The sequence below is a fragment of the Prenolepis imparis genome, unplaced genomic scaffold (genome assembly GCF_030444845.1).
Source record: "Prenolepis imparis isolate NDT839.2.m4 unplaced genomic scaffold, iyPreImpa1.0 SCAF_14, whole genome shotgun sequence".
Taxonomy (NCBI): domain Eukaryota; kingdom Metazoa; phylum Arthropoda; class Insecta; order Hymenoptera; family Formicidae; genus Prenolepis; species Prenolepis imparis.
The window spans coordinates 8,797,573-8,817,689 of NW_028141172.1; the positions used below are offsets into that span (position 1 = coordinate 8,797,573).

Genomic DNA, 20,117 nt, shown 5'->3' on the forward strand with positions numbered 1-20,117 from the left:
TGTATGCCATAAATTTTCGTGGATCAAAGCCATCTTCATGCCGAATTTCCAGTTATTGTAACTCTCTCGACCGTCCAGCTTCTCGAAAGCCAAATGTACTGCTGAGTCGGCCATATTTACTTCCTTTTATGGCTAGCACTGACGAACCTTTTTGTAAGTCCGATTTCAATATTCCAATATAACAGGTACCTGGCTTATTTATTTTATTCTCCTTAAACCTGAGGCGCCTGGGCCCATAACCTATTAGTTATTTCTTTTATATATAAAGAGTCTTCTATATATCAGAACTATTTTATTGATAAACGGAACAAACGTTACAAAAAAAGGTGAAGTCGCTTAGTGAGAGAAAAGGAACGAACTAACTAACAAAGTTTCTTAGCGCAATCACATGCAAAAGAAAAATATATCTAGCGCTGAAGCGCCGCCAATCACTGTCGTCAACTTAGTTACATTAACTCAATTGGTTGCGCGGGCTATTTGAACTCGCTAGATTATACATATATCCAACACAAACTAATAATAATTAAGAATTATTTATTAATGTTAACTGTTAAAAATTTATGTAATTTGTAATATGCAACTGCGTACTTTTTCTTAAAAGCAACTATGTGTTTTCTTTAGACAAATTGATTGGTCTTATTATTCCGTGCATAAAAGTATTAAGGTGACATTACCGAAAACTGAATATTTTACAAGATATTTTCCATTTTATGTAAAAAAATTGTTAACTTCAAATCTTATAACTCACAAAAAGTAATTTTAAAAAAATTACTTTATTATAGTTTTGGAGAGCTCTCGAGATAAGCTACAAGAATATGCAATGAAAAATAATAGGTTCCATTTAAGAAATTGAAGATGACCTTTATGTGATCTTCAAACGACTATCTTATGTTTCTCTCGAAGTCAAAAAATTTTTGTATAAAACATTTTTTTCTACGATCGCTTCCTGCAAAGTTACGAGGGGTGATAGATTAAAATTGGACACCCTGTATATATATATATATATATATAATATTATTACTTAATAATAATTATTATTATTATTGTTATTAACAATATAATATATTTTACATTAATAATGATTATGTAATTGTTTAACTATGCATTGTTTAACTGTATGTACTTTACATTAAAATATATGATGTATTATTATCAAATATAAATTAAATATTGTATAAAATATTAAAATAATACCTTTTCTAATATTATCTTCATAATCAAGATCGGCGGCGATGCGAACGGAAGCAGTAACATTGGTGACGACAGAAACAGTACGAAACCGACAATAATAGAAATTTGAGCGTCTGAACGATTACTTAATTCTAATGTCAATTATAATAATAATAATGATGATGATGATGAAATATGATAAAATAAAAATAATAATATGACACTTACGTTGCGTCAATAATGTCATTTAATAATATCCATTTCATGGTTATACCTTTTTCTTATAAGAGGCTTTCTTATAATCAATGTGAAGCACCGATATATAAAAAATGGCTGTTTGAAGGACATCTCCAATTGGCTAAACAGTCATACATTAGGGACAAACTCGCTTTGCGTGTATGCGTGCGAAGTTATGTATGTGAGATCTGAAGACTGAAAGTCTTAAATATTACTTTTTTAAGTACGAATTTTCGAGTTCTCGGGATTGACTGCACCAATCATCTTTAAACTGATCGCAATCGAAAGCTTATATTCACATTATATAAGCAAAATGCTTTAGTTCTGGAAATATTTTGACAGAAAGATCATTTGACAGGAAAACTCCGGATAAGCTACTTGGTAGCAACGCGATATCTCTGACGTTAATCGAATTTTTTTATACATTTGGCGTCGCGTCGCTTGATAATATCTCCATTTATAAAACACATAGAGCAAAAATAAAGACGCTTTTTATATAATTCGAACTCAATCTATTGATTGATGAGCGTAGTAAGAACTCGATTGCTTTAGCCGTTATTGCGTAACTGCGAAATCTATGATACTCTCAACTGTCCGATTTACGTAAAGAGACACGGAGTGCCTCTTGATGTGATGCATATTGTTCATCTTGACACAAAAAAGTGAACAAAATACTTGATGCAAGTAATTATGGACTAGCTCAAGATCTATTAAATTACGCAATTAACAAAAAAATGTTATGGAATTACTTGAAAACAAAAAGTGCGAGATCACATAGCATACAAAACATATATTAATAAATACGGATAAGGACATTATAATATATGCATATATGCCAATGTTAGATTGAATTCTTTTATATCTTCATTCTTTTGTAAAGATGATAGCTAATATTACATTAAAATAATTTAAACAAGAATAGAAAAGTGGAATTTTTTGTGGCGCATAACATCAAAATTATGATTTTGCTATATCCTTATCGATGATGATTTTAAACTAGAATTTATTTATATAATTTTTAATTTTATTTAAATGTTTAAGAAATTCTTGCAATCTTCCACGTATTACACTTGACCTTTTAAGAATGATTAACGACTTTTCAATCTAAAAACTGTAGGTATTGATTATTGCGTAAGATACATTTTTATTCGCATTTGTTTGAGTGGGGAAAACATAATAAAAGCAATAATGAGTCAAAGATATCGGCACATTTGTGTAGTAAGATAAATATAAAATTATATTATTATTTTGTTGTTATCGTTGTTTGTACAATGACATTTATAAGTGTTGTACTAATTATTCTGGCATGTATTGCTACAATAAGTTACTTTATCTTAAATTACCATCGCCGACAGTCTTCTATTAAAACAGTAAACACTCTACCTGGTCCAAAAACATTTCCGCTTATTGGAAGTGCCTACTATTTTCTGCAGCGGAGTTCTGATGGTAATATTAAAAATATGCTTACTTATAGAAAAATGCTTATAATTTATAGAAAAAGGAAGAAGGAATTAATAAAATTTTTAATATATTAATAGGAAGAAGGAATTAATAAAATTTTTAATATATTAATATTCTATCAATAGAATAACAATAAATTATTGTTAACTTTGCATTAATATGTAATAAATATAATGAATATAATGAAATATAGATAAATTATTTCTTTCACATAATATAGCATAAATTATTTTTTTAGAAATTTTGGATACTATAGTTAATTTAGCAAGAGATTATTCATCTCCATTTCAATTTTGGATGGGCAACAAGTTATTCCTTATAATATACGAATCAGATCAGATACAGGTAGAAAGATAACATATGTTTTACTGTTATAAATTACTTACATCTTTTATAAATAAATTAGTATCTATATTTTTTATAGAAAGAAAATCTATTTAAAATAAATAACTTTTATATTTATAATATCTAATCAAAGTGATTTTCTGAAGTGTATGTTAATTGTTTGAAATGACACAAATAAATGTGTATTGGAAAAATATTTTTAAAAATTTTATATAACATTGTAGACAATTTTACAAAACAGTCGATGCTTGGATAAAAGTACAATATATAAATTATTTGAACCAATATGTGGCAAAGGAATATTGACAGCTCCTGGTAAGATGTATTTTTAAAAAGATAAAACATAATTAGTTACTTTTAGAAAAATATTTATTTTTAACAGATTTAAAAAGTACAAAATTCTTTAAAGTAATATGACTTATTGTTAGAAGAATTTGTAGCGATTCAAAGTGCGCGTGATTCAAAACTATAATACATGTGAAAATCAGAGTGATCGGTGACTTAATAAATTATTTTTTAATTTATTTTTAATTTTTTCGTAAAATTTATCTTTCTTTCTTTATTATCTTCTTATAAAATTAATTTCAGCACCTATATGGACTGAATATCGAAAAATGATGGCGCCAAGTTTTAATACAAATATGTTACAAAAATATTTTAATATATTTGTCGAACAATCCTTAATATTGACGGACAAATTAGAAAAAGGAATAAACGGGAATGAAGTTTTCTTTCTTCAACCTTTATCAGAATGTACTTCAACTATTGCAAGTGGTAAGGTCATGTATCTACTTTAAATTAATTGTCAAACATCTCATATCATAAATGGCATCATAAAAATTTTTACAAAGTCACGAAATTCGCTAAGGATGAAAAAACTACATATCGTATACAACAGTAATTACATTTTATAAATTGAATAATGTTAAACGCTATTTGTTTAAAAATAAGATTTTAAAGATTATTAAATTATGTACTAATTTTATAACAATAGAATCAGATTTATACATTTTATTCGAGTTAAATATAATTATACGCTTGAAATATGTATAAAATATAATATAAAAGTGTCAATTTATGAGTTTTTGAGTTTATGTTTTCATTTTAGACATTCAATTCTAATAATAAAATATGCTGTAAAAGATTCCCCAATATTTGAGACACTAATATAAATTAATGTTGCAAAAATTACAATAAACTACAATGACATAAATACAGTCTTTTACAGCTGATTGTTATTTTCAAATACTTGTTAAAGAAGCATCCATCTGCTATTTTAAAATTACATATCACATTTATTTGGTAAATTTAATGTTTAATAAGTAACTCAATATAATTAGTCAATAACTATAGCTATTTTGAATAATGAGTTCACTTTTATTTGACATTATAAAGTTGCAATGACGGACCTCAAAGAGGAATATATAACGGATCAAATAGTAAACCAATATTTCAAAGCAACAGAAAGGTAAGATAAGGTTTGATATAAATAAAGATAATTAAATTTCTTTTAAGAGAATATTTTATAAAGGAAACACTTGAATTCTAAATAAAATTTTTGTTATATAAATAGATTTATTGACATATAAATTTATAGAAATTAATATTTATTTTTAATTTTATTGTTGGAACTTAATAAACACGATTAGTTAAATATGCTTCTATATTTTACAAAATATTATTTAAACAAAAACATTTTTCAGCTTCAAAGAAACTTTCAAATTACGATTAAAAAATATACTTCTATTCCCTAATTTTATATTCAATCTCACTGCTGTGGGACGAAAACAGCGAGAAACTATAAACATCGCAAATTCAGCTATGGATAAAGTAAATATTGCAAATATTATTACTCTTGCTTGCATAGCATATTATATACTACACAATTTATTATTACATAGGTAATACAGCAGCAAATGTATATATTAAATGAAATGAATACCAAGACTAAAGATAAAACAAGTCGTAAGTTTGTTGGTATTTTATTTGTACGTTTTGAGCTCTTTGCATTTTGATATTGCACAGATAACAAAATGAGTTTCTTTTATGTATAGCTTTAGATAAAATATTATTATAATGTGTTTTATTATTAAAATATTTAATATTTTTCATTGTTGTAAATTCATTGTAGCGTCTTTTTTTCATTCTTGCTTTATTTATTTATTTCTTTTTTATTAATTTTTAAATAATTATAAAATCTTCATCATAAAATTGAGAAAATAATGAACATACTTACATATACATATATACATATATACTTATAAATGTACATACGCATGCACTTAAACATTCACAAAAAAGCTTATATTCCTTAAATTATATAGATAGGTCACTTCTTCATGTTTTATTGGAAGCATTTTATAAAAATAAGTTGACACGAAAGATGGTACGCGATAACTTAATTAATATGCTACTTGGGGTATGTAAAGTATTTTTACATATATGATTATAATTGTATATAAAAAATAAATATATATAATTATTTATTTATCAGGCCGCCGACACAACTGCTGTTACTTTAAATTTTGTGATCTTAATGTTAGCAAATTTTCCAGATATACAAGTATGTACAAATTAAAATTTACTCAATAATAATTTATTCACTTGTTTTAAAAAGTATTACAAATGATATAGTTTTAGGATACAGAAAAAAAATTTTTTTTCTAAAACAATACTAAAGGAAAATTAAATTTTTTATTGTGACAGTTCAGATTAGAATTTTGTTTTGCATAAAAATTTATTATTTGTTAATACTTTTGAATAAATAATGGTCGACAGTTAAAACTTTTTGAAGATTATTTAGGATGATTTTGACAACATATATATTAAAATCAAGATCTCCTTTATGCTTCATCTAAATTTCAAGTAATAACGCGCTTATTGTTAGAGTATCTTTTCATATAAAAATAACTTAATTTGTTATAAAATTATAAATTTATTTAAATAAAAACTTTGTGTATAATGTTTTAATAAAATTAAGAATCTTAATAAAGCCGTAGAAAAATGTATACATTAATATTTATCACTGTCAGTATTTATATTCCAGAATGATATATAAATAAATGTAATTAATAAGATTGCATAATAACTCATAAATATAATTAATATGATTGCATAATAAGATTACATTTCTCTTACGATAGATATTTCATATGTTTATATTTATATAATATTAAGTATCTTATATAATTTTATAATATAGAATAATATATATATAGGAAAACGTATATAAGGAATTATGGAAAATTTATGGGACGAAAACTCTAAAATCTGTCCCAGTTAAATACGAAGATTTACAACATATGGATTATTTAAATCGTGTTATAAAAGAAACTATGAGAATATTTCCTACTATTCCTATAATTGCGCGATATCTAACGGAAGACGTACAAATGGTTTACATTCAAAAATAAATAGTTTTATATGCATATTATTATTGTATGTATATAGCTTAAATGTAAAAAAATTTACTTTTAAAGAAACTATATTTTATAAATAATGTATCTTCAAAAAATTATTAAATCGAAAAAGTCGAATATAATAAATCAAATATAAAAAAGATCACAAGAAATTGTGCTCATTAAGTTTAATACAAAAGAAATTTGAAAAAATTATTTCTAATTTTAACAACAAATATTGTTTTGTAAATCAAATATACACGCTTGTAGAATAAAACAAAAATAGATTTTATATTACTATTTCCTATTGTTTTATTTCATAAGCTATTTGTTATGCGTCTATTATAATAACATTAAAAACAAAAATATATGTTTCAGGAGAGGTTATTTTACCAAAAGATTCTAATGTCGTTATAAGTATTATGACATTACATCGAAGCGAAAAATATTGGCCCAATCCGTTGGTATTTGACCCGGACAGATTTCTCCCTGAGAAAATAGGAACATCTTATAAGAATTACATGCCATTTAGCATAGGAACCAGAAATTGTATAGGTAAATATGGACAAATCATAAAACAGCAGCATGTATGACAATAAAATTGAATTGCATATAACTTCTAAACTTTTGCAGGTACAAGATATGCAATGATTTCGATGAAAGTTATCCTAGCAACTTTGATACGAACATTTGTGTTCAAAATAGATAAAAGTAATGAGGCGCAGATTATTTAAGGTGGAAGGCGGTACAAAGGGAATCAGTAAAAGCAACTGTAAATTACGTATATTTAAAGCGTGAGCTGAACTCTTAGTACAGTACAGTGAAGTGGTAAAAACGGAAGTGTAGTACTTTCTACACGTGTATATAGAGAGCAGAGTGTAGATGCGCGGTGTGTGAAAGAGCGTGTATATTGTAGTTAAAATTGACCGTGTATTGTGACCTCTAACAAAAAGTATCCCGATAGATAAATTAAAATTAAGTATGGACCTGCTACTATCTACTGTGGAGCCTATAAAATTCAAAATTGAAAAACGAAATCTGTATTAAAACGGAGCAAAATTATTGGAAGATAATACAATATTTTTTACAAACACATATATATAAATATACATATATAATATTTTATATATGGTATACGGATACGAAGGGAAGAAGATAAATCGCAAGTTAGTTACAACACGTTTACAATTAAATTAATATTTTTTTATATATGATTTTTTTATATATAATATAGTATAGTATATGAGCACAAAAGGAAAAAGATGAGTAATTTATTTATGATTAAATAAGTCAACAATAGCGCAAATAGTTGGAAAAAAGAATCTACACCCGTGTTCTATGCAATAGCTGAATGGCATTTAGTAAATGTTATTAAAATGAGCGAGCAAAATGTTTTTCTGTTGCGAATAACGATAATTATAATTCTTCGCTTTCTAATTAATATAATACTTAAATTACAAGAATTATTAAGTACATTTAATGTTCAGTTTAATCATTTTTTGTTTAATTTAAATGTACGATTAAGTAAAATCTAAACAAAAAATAAACAACTGTGAAAAACGAAAATTATTCCCGCAGCCAAACTTTTAAGTTTCTTGCTAAAATTTGAATCAAAGCACGAAAATTTTTATAAGTCTAATTTAATTTTTAAATTATTCGAGAAAAATTAAGTCAGAAATAAATTATATCAAGTCATTCTATTAGAATATGGAGAGATTATATAAAAAATATATTCAATTATTGTAATTTATTTTTAGAAATAAACTTATTAATAATAAAAAATTATTTTTTGCACTATTTATCACACTTATTTATTAATGTGTGCATACACACACACGTATATACTTATATAGAGTGTTTAAGAAAAAAAATAATTCTATATTTCTCCGCCAATTTCCGCTAATTTTGCTTTTGCTAAGAATACATGATAAAAATATAATTATTAAAATATAATTATTAAAATTACTTTTATTAATTACTATAAGTACATCTATTTTTCAAAATTGTTTTAGATAATTATTTTAGTACTTTATAAATTTTCATAAAATATTTATTGATGTATATAATTATTTCTATAGTTTTGCTATTATTTTAATAATTTTATTTCAATTATTTTAGTAATTATCATTATAATTATCTAATTTATAATACAGCATTAATAAATTATATTTTGTCATTTTCCATTATTGTGATGAGTACACCTTCCACAAAATCAATTTTTTCTCCACTTTCAATAATTTAAAAAAAAATTTCTATATAAGAAACATATTTTAAAGTATGTTAAAACTAATAAAATAGTTAACGATCTAGTCAAATTTACCTTGTGTAGACTATATAAGCTTGACGTAATCTATTTTTCTAGAATTATAATTATTATTTTATACAATAAAATTATATTCTATAAAGTTAAAATGACATTATTTTTTAGACCAGTTTTTTACAGTAATTTAAAGCACACTGTTTTTTTTTGTATAACACTTTTTCACGTGGCGCGTGAACTTGGCGCCTTTTTTTTACCTTTTTTTTAAAAAATAGTAAGTTTTTAAGAATTATTCTACTCACACCATTGTTCTTAAAAAGAGAGAAAATCAGATGATGGTGGGTTCAGAAACTTACGCTTGTTACTTTTTGCTTCGATATTATTTTTTATTCAGCTTTTACACAATTCTTTGCGTCTCTTTAGCCAGACTTATTAGTGGCTATATAAAGAATTATTTTTGCCAATAAAATGACATAATTGTAAGAACTTACTAAAATTATTTTTAATTGATAAAGTTAATTTTTCTGTTTTTTTTTTTCAAAATCTGATTCGCTATTTTATACAGTTTTCTTCCTATTGTCACCAATTACCCAAAACATAGAATTACAATTTCAATAAATTGATATATTTTTGATTGTATATTATCAAGAAAGAGAGAAAAGAAAGAGGCGACGTCAGAGCTAACATAAAAAACCACTCCACATTAACTATAAAATTCGTATTATTTTTAATATAATCAAAGTTTGAGACAAATATTTAATTCTAATATTTTTCAGAATGACGCCGCTTAATTCGTAGAACGTAATAATGTTACTCTATATAATTTTCACTGCTTTAAACCTTCCACAAAGTCCAATAACTTTGAAAGAAGTAGAAGTAAAAGAAAAATTTAATAATATACTGCAGAGGAAATACAAAACGAAAAAGTTCAATTAGAAGACGAAAAAACTTTTGATTTTTACATATAAAGTTCCAGAAGCGGAAAGAGTTGATCTATTAACACAGATGATGATAATGTATATCTTCCGGAGAAAGTTATTCGTAGTTCTATTGATAAAGCCAAATCAGATGATTATTAAAAATAAGCACTATGTGAACGATTTTATTTTAGGCGTAAAAAGAAACAGAAAATATATTCGTGAACATTGCTTAATGATTTATTTCGACGCACTGTTTGATTCTGTTTTGTGCACACGGCACTTCGGATATCTTTTTCTTTATGTACTTCCATCGCATATTATGTTATATATTAACAGATCAGCGCAACTGAAGAAAAATAATGCAACAGCGTGGCTCCTATATCACGACGTTGTCATTTCATTTTCCCAAAAATTGAATCATGGAAACAATATTAATATATATGGATGGATTTGGCATTCGATGCTCTTCAATTTTTGTTTGAACAAAATTCTTAAATTTCGTAAAATAATAAGGAGGGGGAAAGAGTGTAAATTAAAAAATTTGACGTTTTCAAAAAATATGATTAAGCCATTCTAAAGAATATAAAATATTACAAAACTTTTGTATAAAACATTTTCTTATATTCCTTATATTATTACAGATATTCGCTGAAAATATATAAAAATCCGTTATTTTCAAAGGGTTGTTTCAGCCCTTAAACGTTGAGATAAGTACCTAAAAAAAATATAGATCAAATATTTTTTTATGCTCTACAACATATCCAAAGTGTATCAAAATTGGTGAGGGACACTTCCCTTGTAAGAAAAATTATGAAAACGTGAAACATGAATATAAATCTAAACTTATTTTTATGTATATTTATTAATCTTATTTTCAATCAATCAGATTGCTCTATACGTGTTACTGAAAAGGCATTATTAATACACTAGTTATTTAATCATATGTTCAATAGACTCATCGTCCACGTATATATAAACAATATATATAAATATATAAATTATTTGTTGGATTTACAAAAGTAACAATGTGTGACAAAATATCGATTTATATTATTAAAATTAAAGTTTTGTTGTTTGTCTGTTAATATCGCTTTATATCGTGAGAAAGTGCATCCTACCTTAGACGAGACAATGGGTGCATACTTAAAAAGTATCAATTTTTCCGATTTTTAGTGGCACAACAACTGGCTGTTCATTTTCAGAAATGTTAATTAAAATATAAAAGCAATTATATTTTTTGTTAATATTGTGGCCATTTTATTTCTTATCCGGAATGTGAGGCTGCTCCATATTTTTTTCGTACTTTTGACAAAATATTAAGAGAATCGCATAACGAAATTCCAGATTATTCTAATTGTTTTATTGGAGATATTATGGAAGTAAAATTGTTTTTAACTATATGCAAATTTTCTTCAAGATTACGGTTAAAACATTATTTTGCAATTTTAATCGAAATAGCAACAACAGGATACATTTTGATAAAATCAATTTTATTGTGAAGTAATAAATATTAAGATAAGATATTAAAATATGATATAGAAATGTGAAATATAGAAATCAAAATATAAAAATATAATCATTTGTTTGATCTAATAATTATGTTTAATTATCATTCAACTACTATTTATTATGAATTTATTATCAGTTCTGAAAATGAACAGCCAGTTGTTGTGCCACTAAAAATCGGAGAAATGGATTCCTCTAAAGTATGCACCCATTGTTTCGTCTAAGGTAGAATGCACTTTCTCACGATATAAAGCGATATTAATATGAGGTACAAACATGTATCATAGATAATTATTAAAGAAAACGCAATAGAAAGTAGTCCATCTTATGAATATATTTACAAATACATTGTTTGTATGCAATAAGAACATACATGATGTTATTTAAAATTGAACTACGTTGTGTGGAGAGTAAAAATAATATTTATTTTACAAAGTACATATATATACAATCGTTATGAAATCTGTCGATCTATATATGTAAATAGAAAATATTTCTTTTTTTCGATACGTACATATTAATGTTAAAAAGAAAATTGTGTATTAAATGATTAATACCATATATTATATACATCTTATATAATATATTTTGTACCATATATGAAATAAATATAAAATATATAATCAACGTACTTTGTAATATAAATTTGTTAATATATATTTTTTAAATTAGTCTATAAAGAAATACAAGTAAATATTATCCAATCGTTTTGTAAGCAAAAGGTAGAAAGAAAAAAATAGGAAAGAAAAAAATTATAATTATTTTTTCCGTAGATCATGGAGAGATATCTATACAACTATGAAACATTCTTTTGTGCATAAATAATCAGTACAGAATATATAGCAGGAATATCCGTTTCTTCACTTCCATCACGTAGCTTAGAATTATTTTGACTTTCTCTATATTCTTTAACTTTTATTTCCGTAAACCTACGTGCTAACTCATTCTTGAATTCCTCCCTTAGATTATGCGGCATCTTGTCCAAGAATGTAAAAGTATATTGTGAAGTAACCATGGCTATCGAATTGAACAAAATAAGATTAATTTATTAATTACAAAATAAGAAAAAGTAATATAAAAAAATTATATTAATCACATAGCCTAGAATTTTATTTCTGCACGCATGACAAGGAAAATACTTACATATAAACTTTTCTGTATTCACACAATTTTTCATCTCCCGAAGACTGCAATGATGAATTTGAAATCCGATATCTTCAAGTATTTCTATTACCTCTTCACGAGGTCGAGCCGAATAATGAAGTGCCCCAACATATTTTTTTTTGTCCTGTATAAAGATAATTGACAATCAATAGTTAAAAAATTGCAATAAAAGTAATACACACACACACATAATATTTATATATAAAAAAAAGTGATTTCATAGATAATGCCATTTGTGCTATATATTTGATATCGATATCTTCGCAGACCGATCAGTGTGTAAAACAAAAAAGTGTATCCAAACTTGATACTGTAATTAATAATGTCGAATAATACAAGTTTTTATGTAAAGAACTGAATCTATTTTATATGTCACTCATCTATAAGTGTGAACTCGAATTATTTTAAAATATTTCTAAAGATTGAAATTTTACAATTACGCAGAAGTTATGCTACAATACAATTTCACATCATAGTTCAATGTAATAATATTCACCTCCATATACGATGCATATTGCACATCTTGTGCCAAACATTCCAAGGTTTCAAAGAGGGCTTTGTCGCGCGTTATATTTAATATCAGCATAGTTTTATCGGGTCGAAGCATACGATAAATATTCTCAAATGTTTGGCTGTTAAACAACAAAAATGTATGTTAACTATTGTAATTTTGAAAATATATATTTATTAGAATTATTTTTCGAAACATATATGTCAAAATATATTAGTAAAATTACAAGTTCTTTTCTACAAAAAAAAATATTAATTTATTTTTATTCAATAATTTTTCTTACCGAATGTCATGGCACCAATGCAAAGCATGAAATGAGAATATGTGATCGAATTTCGAAATATACTCCTCGGGCAATTTTTTCGTTTGAATATCCAACACTTCGAATTTGAGTCGTTCCTTGTCACCGTATGTTTTGTTTGAGTATTCGATCACATTCTTCATAATATCTGTACCTTTATAATATATATTTTAACAATAATTAATATTAATTGTTATTACATTATTGTGTGTATGTTTGTGTGCGCGTGCGAGTGTTATAATCTTTCGTAATTTATTATTTTCTCTTACCAATCATTGTTGCTTTTGGATCAAGTGCCGGAAGAAGAATATCCTTTGTTATATCTCCGGGTCCACAACCAACATCCATACATTTTCCAGATATATTTTTCAGTTCTTTGGCGAACTCGTTGATTATAAGTGATGCATTGTTTTTGCACATATTATCAAATAAAACGTACTGCGCTGGTTGTACCATGGTTTTATGATAATGTTTAAATAACTAGAATATAAAAAAATATATAAAATATGAAAAGATATATAATAAGATTGAAGGAAATGAACTAATAAAAGCCGATGCGTCGGCATTTTAATACGCAAATATTTTGTTTGTAATTATTCTTTATTTATTCAGAACGTTTCTGTCTTTTCTTTGTATCATCTTCAGCTTATCGTTTAATAATACAAGTGTTCGGTATAATGTATAAAAACAACACTCACTTTTAATACAATAAGCTGAGGATGGTACAAAAAAGTACTAAAATATTCTAAATAAATTAAGAATAATTACACACAAATTGCGTAATAAACCATGAGAATTTTTCGTAATTAATTTAAATGAATAAATTTATAATACGTTTTAATTCCGACGCACTAGCTCTTATTAGCTCATTTCCTTCAATTCTTTAATATTAATATATAGAGTTTATTTTCTCTATCATAACTAGAATATAATAAAAAATTCAATATGATATGTAGAGTAAAAAGAATATTTTACAATACTTTATCGGTATACAGTTAGAAATAAAATTTTGTTCTAAATAATAGTATTCTCTCACTTAAAAGCAAAAATTGATTAGGATTTTTGTTGTCATACGAGGAAGAGGATGTATTTGAGAAAGGAGGGAAAGGTAGATACATAACTTGAATTAAATAGCAGTCGAAATGTCAATGTTATTTTTAGACGTTTGGTTAGTGATTATTCAATCAAAAAAGTGTAAGCGCGAATTATGCAAATCGAAACCTATATCGATCTTCCATCTAGCGTAAGGAATCTATATTATAGCGGCTTGCCGAACTTTCGGAGCAGGGAGCGCAGAACCAGCAGTTAGCGAAGGACTGCCTAGCTCGTCAGACGTATGTGAACGAAGGACAGTTTACCTACCCTGAATATATACCCCAGTGGGCATTCCGAGTTTTCCGTTTTACTTTATTTCTTTTGTAATTGCTATAGTTGTGAAGCCAGATAAATGTGAATCTGTTAATTAAAGACTCACTGAGTGAATATCAAAGAGGAACGAAGGACATACAGTTTAAATTTTAATGCTTTATATCTCCTCCCTGTGACCCCCGTCCCAATTACCGGATACTACAAAAGGATATTAAAAATAAGTCATTTTTGGTTCCTTCGACTAACCTAAACTATTTATTGGAAACTGTTTCTAGAATTTTTTAGAAGCAGAAACTAACAATTATTTGTTTAACAGGTCTGGGAAAAGTTATTAAAATCAAGATTTATTATCGATTATATTATTGGAACAGTCATATATGAAGTGTATTTAAAGTTTAACCCTTGATGTATCTTCAAAATAAAATCAATTGTATATTTATTTATTGAAAAATAAGTAGTAGATGTTGAGAATTTAATGTTTTGATATACATAATTTACATTACACATATACAGTGTGTGCTAAAAGTTTGAAAATGGTTGAATACTTCATAAACTAGGCATTTTAGAAAAAATCTTTCAAACAAAAGTTGTAGTGCTCAAAAATATCTATTTACTATATATAGTCTTGTCAGTCTTATCCAAAAGCTACTGGTTGACTTTCAAATAATGTTGAAAAACGAATAATGCAGAATTATAATTTACTTGAATCTAGATTTATGTGGAACACGAGATAAGTTTAAATAAATGGTCACAAGAATTAGTAGAAAGGAATCGTTACGAGTTACCTGAGTAAACTTGTCTCCGCCGCGATTCGGATGAAAATAATAAAGAACTTGTGAGAACGTGAAAGTCATGTCTTAACCCATTTTTATATGATCCTCGAGATAATCAATTCATTTTGCGCCGAATTTAATATTATAATTATGCAAAAGAACTAGTAATAATTATTACGAGTTATTTGAATAAATTTGCCTACAAATTAATTGCGACTGGGTTAAACATGCACTTTTTTGTAAGAGAGATTACGAAAACGTGAAACATACTTCTAAACTTATTTGTATACATATCAAGCAACATTCCTGACAGGATTGTCCCTACAAAAAAAATATGCTGAGATTGCAATTTCCGCGAAATTATCGTCATACAATTTTTGTGGTGGGGGATCGAAGGCGTCGCTTCAGATATCGGCCCGAAAAGGTCAACTAATTTCGAGCACTGATATAAATCATATTAGCATTTTTTTATATACTTGGCTTCGCACTAATACCGCTTTGCTTGATACGTATACAAATAAGTTTAGAAGTATATGTTTCACGTTTTCGTAATCTCTGTTACAAAAATGTGCATGTTTAACCCAGTCGCAATTACTTTGTAGGCAAATTTAATCAAATAACGTAATAATTATTACTAATTCTTTTGCATAATCATAATATTAAACTCGGCGCAAAATGAATTGATTATCTCGAGTATCATATAAAAATGGGTTAAGACATGTCTTTCACGTTCTCACACAAGTTCTTTATTATTTTCATCCGAATCGCGGCGGAGACAAATTTACTCAGGTAACTCGTAAAGATTCTTTTCTAATTTTTTTCTACTTCTTTTGACCATTTATTTGAACTTATTATCTCGAGTTTCACATAATTTTAGTTTCATGTAAATTATAATTTTGCATTTTTCGTTTTTCAACATTATTTGAAAGTCAACTAGCTTTTAAATGAGACAGTCAAAACTAGTAAATAGATATTTTTAAGCCCTACCACTTTTGTTTGAAAGATTTTTTTCTAAAATGCATAGTTTATGAAATATTCAACCATTTTCAGACTTTCAACACACACTGTATGTGTAATGTAAATTATGTATATCTAAACATTAAATTCTCTACATCTAGTACTTATTTTTTAATAAATAAATATACAATTGATTTTATTTTGAAGATACATTAAGTGTAAAACTTAAAAAACACTCATATATGATTGTTCCAATAATATAATCGATAATAAAACTTGATTTTCATAACATTTCCCGGACATGATAAACAAATAATTCTTAGCTTCAGTTTCTATAAAATTCTAAAAACAGTTTCCAATAAATAGTTTAGGTTCCTCGAAGGACCCAAAAATGACTTATTTTTAATATACTTTATTGATTGAATAATCACTAACCAAACGTCTAAAAATACCACTGACATTTCGACTGTTAATTAATTCAAGTTATGAATCTACCTTTCCCTCCTTTCTCAAATAAATCCTCTTCCTCGTATGACAACAAACAATCTTAATCAATCTTTGCTTTTAAATGAGAGAATACTATTATTTAGAAAAAAATTTTATTTGTAACTAAATATACCGATAAAGTATTGTAAAATATTCTTTTTATTCCCCATATCATATTGAATTTTTTGTTATATTTTAATTATGATAAAGAAAAAAACTATATATATTAATATTAAAGAATTGAAGAAAATGAGCTAATAAAAGCTAGTGTGTCGGAATTAAAACGTAAATTTATTGATTTCAATTAATTACGAAAAACTCTTATGGTTTATTACGCAATTTGTGTGTAATTATTCTTAATTTATTTAGAATATTTTAGTACTTTTTTGTACCATCCTCAGCTTATTGTATTAAAAGTTAAAAGTGAGTGTTGTTTTTATACATTATACCGAACACTTGTATTATTAAACGATAAGCTGAAGATGATCCAAAGAAAAGACAGAAACGTTCTGAATAAATAAAGAATAATTACAAACAAAATATTTGCGTATTAAAATGCCGATATCGGCTCTTATTAGTTCATTTCCTTCAATCTTTTTATATATCTTTTCATATTTTATACATTTTTTAAATTCTAGTTATTTACACATTATCATAACATCATGATACAACCAGCGCAATACGATTCATTTGATAATAACAAAAATATTACAACACTTTTAATGAACGAGTTTGCCAAAGAGCTAAAAAATATATCCGGAAAATGTATGGATGTTGGTTGTGGAGCCGGGGATATAACAAATTAAGAATATTCTTCTTCCGGCGCTTGATCCAAAAGCAACAATGATTGGTAAAAAAATTATAAAATAATAAATCAGATTATTATAACATCTCGCGTACGCGCGCACAAATACACACACATACATTGTGATAATAATTAATATTAATTAATATAACAATTATATATTATAAAGGTACAGATATTATGGAAAATATAATCGAATACGCGAACAATACGTGTGGTGACAAGAAACGACTCAAATTCGAAGTGTTGGATATTCAAACGAAAAAATTGCCCAAGAAATATATTTCGAAATTCGATCACATATTCTCATTTTATGCTTTGCAATGGTGCTATAACATTCGGTAAGTAAGATTATTAAATAAACGTAAATTAACATTTTGTTTTGTAGGAAAGAACTTTTGCATATAATTTTACTAATATATTTTTACATAACTATATTTCAAAAATTAATTCTAATAGATATATATTTTCAAAATTACAATAATTAACATTCATCTTCATTGTTTAACAGCCAAATGTTTGAGAATATTTATCGTATGCTTCGACCTGGTAAAACTATGCTGATATTAAGTATAGCACGTAACACAATTATCTTTGAGGCCTTAGAAATTTTGGCGCAAGATATGCGATATGCATCATATATGGGGGGGAATATTATTACATTGAAATATGATGTAAAATTATATAGTAGCATAAATTCTGATTGTAAAAATATCTTTAGCAATATTTTAAAATCCCCCGAGTGTACATACACTTATAAATGACTGACATATAAAATAGATTTAGTTGCTTTACATTCTTGTATTATTTAACATTTAATTTTGGATACACTTTTTTGTTTTACTTACTGATCGATCTGCGAAGATATCAATATCAAATATATAACAGATGGCATTATCTATAAAATCCCTTTCTTTATATATAAATATTTAAATATTACATGTGTGTGTGTATTGCTTCTATTGCAATGTTTTAACTGTAGACTGTCAATTATCTTTATACAGGACAAAAAAAAGTATGTTGGAGCATTTCATTATTCGGCCCGACCTCGCGAAGAGCTAATAGAAATACTTGAAGATATCGGATTTCAAGTTCATCATTGCAGTCATCGGGAGATAACACTTATAAGAATACAGAAAAGTTTCTACGTAAGTATTTTCCTTGACATGCATGCAAAAATTAAATTCCAGAATATGTGATTAATATAATTTTTTTAATATTATTTCTTCTTATTTATTTGATTTGTAATTGTAAATTAATTATATTTTTTTAAATTCAATAGCCATACTTACTTCACAATATACTTTTACATTTTTGGACAATATGTCGTATAATCTAAGAGAGGAGTTCATGAATGAGTTTGCACGTAGATATACGGAAATAAAAGTTAAAAAATACAGAGATAGTCAAGGTAATTCTAAGCTGCATAATGGAAAAGAAGAGACGGATATTCCTACTTTATATTCTGTACTAATAGTTTATGCACAAAGAAATGTTTCATAGGCCGGTATTCATAGTCCGTTCTTATTTCAAGACCGTCTTAAGTAATGTCTTAAGATGCAAATACGGCTCTGTGATTGGTTAATCACATCTTAAGATTGTACTTAAGACATTCTTAAATATAAGAACCGACTATGAATACCGGCCATAGTTGTACAGATATTTCTCCATGATCTACGGCAAAAATGGGTATAATTTTTTTCTTTCCTATTTTTTTCTTGAAACCCCCTTTTTACAAAACGATTGTATTAATAATATTTACTTGTATTTCTTTATAGACTAATCTAAAATAATAATATTAACAAATTTATTTTACAAGTATATTGAAGTATGTATTGAGGTAAGTATATTGTGTGTGTGAACTAAATATTTTATATTTTATTTATATTACATAAGGTACAAATTATATTATATAGGATATATAATATAGTAAAAAATACTTAATACAGTTTTTTTTTTAATTGATGGAACGTATCTAAATAAAAGAAAAAATATTTTTTATAGATTGACAGATTCCATAAACAATGTATATACTTTATAAATTTGTAAATATTATTTTTACTCTCCAACATGGTTACAATTCTAAATAACACCAAGTATGTTTTTATTGCATATAAACAATATATTGTTTTGACCATTTTCTATTGCGTTTTTATATTTAATAATTATCTATGATACATGTTTGTACTTGATCTTAGAACTGATAATAAATTCATAATAAATAGTAATTGAATGATAATTAAACATAATTATTAGAACAAATAAATGATTTTTTTTTTTTCTTTGACTTCTATATTTTATTTCTATATCATATTTCAATATCTCATTTAATATTTATTACTTAAAAATTGATTATCCAAGTGTATCCTGTTGATGCCATTTCGATTAAAATTGCAAAATATTGCATAATTATTGTAATTTTGAAAATATATATCTATTAGAATTAATTTTTGAA

The 20,117-nt window shown here is 25.9% G+C and overlaps 3 protein-coding genes and 1 pseudogene across 3 annotated transcripts; 3 read left to right on the forward strand and 1 right to left on the reverse strand.

Moving 5' to 3' along the window:
• Positions 1–2,645: 2,645 nt before the first annotated feature.
• LOC145945072 (cytochrome P450 4C1-like) lies at positions 2,646–6,626 on the forward strand. The gene is made up of 10 exons (XM_083053904.1): positions 2,646–2,853; positions 3,107–3,213; positions 3,438–3,528; positions 3,802–3,987; positions 4,609–4,681; positions 4,917–5,043; positions 5,115–5,178; positions 5,538–5,632; positions 5,708–5,776; positions 6,432–6,626. Exons 1-10 carry the CDS (start codon positions 2,679–2,681, stop codon positions 6,624–6,626), a joined length of 1,182 nt encoding a protein of 393 aa, XP_082910030.1. The 5' UTR covers positions 2,646–2,678.
• A 367-nt stretch (positions 6,627–6,993) lies between these two features.
• LOC145945384 (cytochrome P450 4g1-like) lies at positions 6,994–8,128 on the forward strand. The gene is made up of 2 exons (XM_083054348.1): positions 6,994–7,166; positions 7,245–8,128. The coding sequence occupies exons 1-2, from the start codon at positions 7,034–7,036 to the stop codon at positions 7,343–7,345; spliced, it is 234 nt and encodes a 77-aa protein (XP_082910474.1). The 5' UTR covers positions 6,994–7,033; the 3' UTR covers positions 7,346–8,128.
• Positions 8,129–11,974: 3,846 nt separating this feature from the next.
• LOC145945383 (juvenile hormone acid O-methyltransferase-like) lies at positions 11,975–14,834 on the reverse strand. Its single transcript, XM_083054347.1, has 6 exons — positions 14,636–14,834; positions 13,543–13,753; positions 13,256–13,427; positions 12,958–13,093; positions 12,441–12,585; positions 11,975–12,314 (listed from the first exon to the last, which is right to left on the reverse strand). The coding sequence occupies exons 2-6, from the start codon at positions 13,727–13,729 to the stop codon at positions 12,094–12,096; spliced, it is 861 nt and encodes a 286-aa protein (XP_082910473.1). The 5' UTR covers positions 13,730–13,753; positions 14,636–14,834; the 3' UTR covers positions 11,975–12,093.
• A 2,363-nt stretch (positions 14,835–17,197) lies between these two features.
• Positions 17,198–19,306, forward strand: LOC145945324 (juvenile hormone acid O-methyltransferase-like; annotated as a pseudogene).
• The last annotated feature ends 811 nt before the right edge of the window (positions 19,307–20,117 follow it).

Bases quoted from the DNA above. Each gene is read 5' to 3' on its own strand.
- LOC145945072 (XM_083053904.1), top strand. From the start codon at position 2,679: ATGACATTTATAAGTGTTGTACTAATTATTCTGGCATGTATTGCTACA. The intron at 3,214-3,437 runs GTAGAAAGATAA...ATAACATTGTAG, and splicing joins ACGAATCAGATCAGATACAG to ACAATTTTACAAAACAGTCG. The intron at 3,529-3,801 runs GTAAGATGTATT...AATTAATTTCAG, and splicing joins AGGAATATTGACAGCTCCTG to CACCTATATGGACTGAATAT.
- LOC145945384 (XM_083054348.1), top strand. From the start codon at position 7,034: ATGACATTACATCGAAGCGAAAAATATTGGCCCAATCCGTTGGTATTT. The intron at 7,167-7,244 runs GTAAATATGGAC...AAACTTTTGCAG, and splicing joins AGGAACCAGAAATTGTATAG to GTACAAGATATGCAATGATT.
- LOC145945383 (XM_083054347.1), bottom strand. From the start codon at position 13,729: ATGGTACAACCAGCGCAGTACGTTTTATTTGATAATATGTGCAAAAAC. The intron at 13,428-13,542 runs GTAAGAGAAAAT...TATATTATAAAG, and splicing joins TCCAAAAGCAACAATGATTG to GTACAGATATTATGAAGAAT. The intron at 12,586-12,957 runs GTGAATATTATT...ATCTTTATACAG, and splicing joins AATATGCATCGTATATGGAG to GACAAAAAAAAATATGTTGG.